General features: G+C 34.1%; 1 protein-coding gene across 1 annotated transcript in view; it reads right to left on the bottom strand.

Moving 5' to 3' along the window:
- Positions 1–2,379: 2,379 nt before the first annotated feature.
- LOC106475177 (dnaJ homolog subfamily B member 13-like) overlaps positions 2,380–4,943 on the bottom strand; it is a 29,769-nt gene continuing 27,205 nt past the window's right edge. Inside the window, exon 5 of the mRNA XM_022379360.1 lies at positions 2,380–2,527. Coding sequence (XP_022235068.1) covers positions 2,380–2,527 — 148 coding nt within the window. The remainder of the gene's footprint in view (positions 2,528–4,943) is intronic.

A 4,943-nucleotide genomic window follows, 5' to 3' on the forward strand; every position in this document is an offset into this window, starting at 1 on the left:
ACTCAGTTTTGAGAAGGAAAATGGTGAAGCTCTTGATGAAGTTACTACCACTGATGTGACTATTACCGATGATAGGACATTTACTGATGAAGCAGATGAACCCCACATGAAGCAGAAGCCAAAGAGACGGAGACCAGTACAGAAGAAGATACGTCCCGTAAAATTAAGAGACTTTGTTGAATTGTAATTTTGTGATTGTAATATTGTACATTTAATTAAGTTATTGTTAATTGTTATTGGTTTATTGTAAGTGGCTATTTTTCGGGATGAACAATACTAAGGAGGGAGCAGTGTTGCGTCAGCGAGGTCGCGTGACTAGTATCACGCCACTCCTTGTCTCGAACCTTCGGGAATTGTCGGGAGATTACTAAATATAGGGTAGTCTGGTATATATAAGATGGTGACAACGTGACGGGATAATGTGTGTGTAGGTAATGAGTAATTGAACTGCAGTCAGAGAGAGACGTATTGTTGAAGTTCGTTGTTATAGCGTTATAGCGTTTGTTATAGAGCGACAGTTGAAAATAAGTGTATCGGTAAAGTTATATTCGGAAAGAATAAACCAGTTTTATTAAGAAAGGACTTGTGTCGCTAAAGTTTCGTGGGAACGACGTCACGGAAAATCAATTAACAAACGGATACGTAACAATTCACAGATTCTAGTTTTTAATTGGCGCGTTTCGTTTTTGCCAATGTACGTGACCTTACAGTCACTACACGTATATACATGAGCCATGAACGTATAACTTTAGGTACTTGATCTTTGTACTGAATATTATTCTAGGATGAATTTGAGGGTAGAAGTTTTTTATTAGGGAAGAGAGTTGTTTTTAATTGGCAGGGATTGCGAACCCATAAAAGGAAGGAAGATAATGAAGGGGAATTTGGGGACGGTGTGTACATTGGTTGGTGGATGGATTCTATTGTTTAGGAAATTGCATGTAATCTTCGTTAGAAAATCAATCGGATAGCCATTATTTAACATGTGTTTATGTAGAAGGGTAATTTCTTCGTGTAAAATAAAATAATTAGAACAAAGATTAAAAATTCTATCCAGCAATGATATAACCAGATTATGTTTGAAGAAGTTGGAGATAAAACTACTGAAATTGGTGTAGAGGCCAGTAAAAGTTATTTTACGATAAACAGAGGTAGAAAAGTGTTTACCTAATATGGTAATCATGACATCTAGGAAAGGTAAAGAATCATTTTCCTCGAGTTCGGAAGTGAACTTGATACTGGGGTGTTGGGAATTAAGATAAGAAAGAAACGTGGCTTGATTGTTGAAACAGCAAGAAAGTGTCATCAATATAGCGTTTGTAAAGGACAGGCAAGTGGCTAGAAAACTGTCCACGTGAATTCAAACCTGTCCTTTACAAATGCTATGTTTAACGACTTCTCTATCATCACCACATGATCTTCGGACCTTGACCTCTACATTAAAGAAAGTCTACTCATAGCTAATGACCGCCAGACACTTAACGACTCATAAAGCTCTTTAGATCTAAAATTGTTCTAAATTTTCACACTTAACTCAACTGTTGTGTAATATATATATATATACATAAACTGTTTTATCCGTCCATTCCCGCTTCTCTTAATAACTAACTAAACTGATGATTATGTTATTATATTATAATTTTAGTAATAATCATCTTTGTAACACGCTCTTCAGATTTTGCTGAAGATGGAGTAAGTTATTCCGAAACGTTCAAACCTTGTAAATAAAATGTTTAATGTTTTATCAACCGTCTTCATCTTCATTATTAAACAAAGTGAATGCTTACACTTCTGGTTGAGATTTTAAGTTTCAGAAAAGTTTGTTACTCAACGGTTTGCTCTGCATATATAAAATCAATTGCATTTGTCTTAATCTAGTCCCTGAGGGATTTTCAAGAATTAGAAGAGTGTATAATAATAATATTTCAACAACATTATATTTGTCATATCCATTGCCGAAGATGCATTTTGCTCAATCCAGAATTCTTCAGGTCTGCCGGTATACAACAAATACATTAGTGGTCGAAACATTATTTATATAAGCCATTTCATAGAACAACAATCGTACATAAATGTTTAATAATAAATATAAAAAAATCAAGTTTCTTTGAAAATTAAACTATCCCTATTCTGTGACTTCCCAATTTAAAACGTAACGAAAGCTTTGGTGTCGAATCTCTGATTATCTTTAAGATCGCCAATAACTTTAACGTTATACTTATGTAAATCATTGGTCTCATTATTTACCATGAATATCAAATCTGTGGCAGGACCTCAACAGCATCTCCGTACATTATTATTATTAGTTAATAACACAGTACAACATATTTTAAATTAACCGCAAACTTCATCATAATTCAGTATAAAGGCCACTGATAATTACCTTACAACATCTGAGATAGAGATACGTAGAATTCTGTTGTCCAAGGAGACAACGTTCACAACAGAACCGCCCAAAGCTTGACCAAGATATAAATCATTAATGAATATCAGGTCGTGACCTTGTCGATAAAACCGAGGGTGAGGTCTTTGAAAAACAAAGTTATTATTATTTACACAAAACGAACTTGGCTATATAATATATATAATAGTTCAGTTTTCAAGCAAAAAATCTGGAGCATTTTGGTAACTATGTCTTGTTGTTAGGCGCCAAGCTATTATTAAATATAAATATTTAATATTAACTTCTGATCCAAGAAAGGTACATAAATAAACCTATAAATATTAATGAACGTAGCCAATTGGATATAATGTTCAAACTATATTACTTATAATGATTATAATGCATTGTTTTGTCCGTTGGGTACCCACGCAAAGCTACACGAAGGCAATCTCCGCTAGCCGTCCCTAATTTAGCAGTGAAAGACTAGATGGAAGGCAGCTAGTCACCACCACCCATCGCCAACTCTTGGGCTACTCTTTACCAACGAGCGTTCATCTGTCTCCCTTTTGTAAAGCTGCGCACGCAGACAAATCTCAATATTCATTTTTGAAATGACGGAAAACAAGTATGAATAATGTTGTTGACAAATTTTATTTCGCAAGCAGGATATTCTACACTAAGTTCTCAGGAATTAATTACACTATCATTCACATTTCAAAATGTGACGTAACTTAAAGAATAAAGATGTAGATTTGCCGTATGTTATTGTTCAGCGTCTCTTAACATGACTGAAATGCTCAACAATTACTTTTTACGGTGGGCGGTATAAGTAACTCAGAGCTTTGGCTCCAAGTGAAACCAAGACTGCAACACAATTAACCTTTTTAAAGTCCATGACATAATTTAAATTGATGAAGTAACCTAAACTTTTTCCGTCACTGGGGAAGGGTACTTTTGCTTGTCTGGAATAAAATCATCAGTTTAATGTACACCTGCAAAGAAGTTTTGTACTTTCTAAAGTTATCTAAATCTATAAAACTCAATACGAAAAGTGAACAACAGTAAATCCACTAAATTGAATCAAGTTAGATTACTGTAGTTTTGTTTCCAATATACTTTACATATAGACAGTAAAAAAAAAATTAAAACCACAAACTTACAAAAAATTTTACGTAATTACCATTAACAAGATGTGGAAAAGTTATGAAAGCAATATATATAGATAAGTGTGTGTATTTATTTACAAACTTAGTAAATGTTAACAATCAACTTCTGTACTCGCTATTTTACGAATAATTACATTCAGGTAACATATGTATTTAATCATCACTAGTTTTATTAACAACATAAACTTTTACCCGCGTTTAATAGAGCCCCCCCCAGTAGTTTAGTGGGAAGTCCTAAAGTTTAAATACCCTAAAAAACCCTAATATCAAACAAACTTTTCATAGATAATGTCACAGTATTTCAAGTTTCTGTCTTTTGTTGCGAGTCGACACAATTCATGCAGTGCAGGTATTCAGATTACGAAAATAAGTAGCTTTTGTGTTGTAATTTTTGTCTAACTTTATTATTTAACATTTCACATAAACATATCTTATGTAAGCGTAACGTCATCGATTTAAGTTAGTTATAATACAAATGACAGATCTTACTGTAAATACAAAACCCACCTGTTACGAAATGCAGTAAAAATTTTCAGTGATGTGTAGTTGTGTGATCCGCACTTACCATCAACATATTGTTACGAAAGCGGAAGTCACATGACGCTAGTAAAACGTCATGAGATTCTAGAAGGATCATGTCTGTTCCTGGCAACTCTAGTCTTCTCTAAGCGCCCTATATTTTTGTATATATAAGCCGGCAAATGAAGTGACGGCATAGATAATTGCAGACAGAGAGATATAGAGACAGATAATCGAGTCAAGCCGTAAGAAAAGTGCGTGAATCGTTGTGAATTCTAGCGTATGTTTAAGTTAAAGTGACTGTGGAAATTAAGTGTATTGTAAAGTTGTACTGAGAAAGAATAAACTAGTTTTATTTAAGAAAGGACTTGAATCGCTGAAGTTTTTCGGAAAGAAAATTAACCAACGAACACAGAGACGTAACAATATATTTTTTTTTCTGCTATCACAAGTTCTACTAAAGTGTCTTTATAACCTACTCACTTTGTTTAAGAAAGAAATTTTATCGCTTGTTTGTTCGAATTTAAGCACAAAGCTACACAATGGGCTATCTGTGCTCTGCCCACCATGGGTATCGAAACCCGATTTCTAGCGTTGTAAGTCCGCAGACATACCGCTTTGCCACTGAGGGGGGCAAATTTTATTGCAGGTATATAAAAAAGCCGCCCGTGTTTCACGTGTAGTGTAAAGATTACCACGTATAGTATAATTAAAAACTACCATAATCTCCAGAACAAGGTTACGTTTATTTCCCTCAACGTTTCGTTGTTACATCTTTAGAAGCGACCATCTACCTGCACTGTTAGATTCACAATGAATAACTATATATTTTTTAATTTGGAGACGGCTTGAATGGGTAATGAAGAAAAACTATA

Source organism: Limulus polyphemus, unplaced genomic scaffold (assembly GCF_000517525.1).
Source record: "Limulus polyphemus unplaced genomic scaffold, Limulus_polyphemus-2.1.2 Scaffold8183, whole genome shotgun sequence".
Classification (NCBI taxonomy): Eukaryota; Metazoa; Arthropoda; class Merostomata; order Xiphosura; family Limulidae; genus Limulus; species Limulus polyphemus.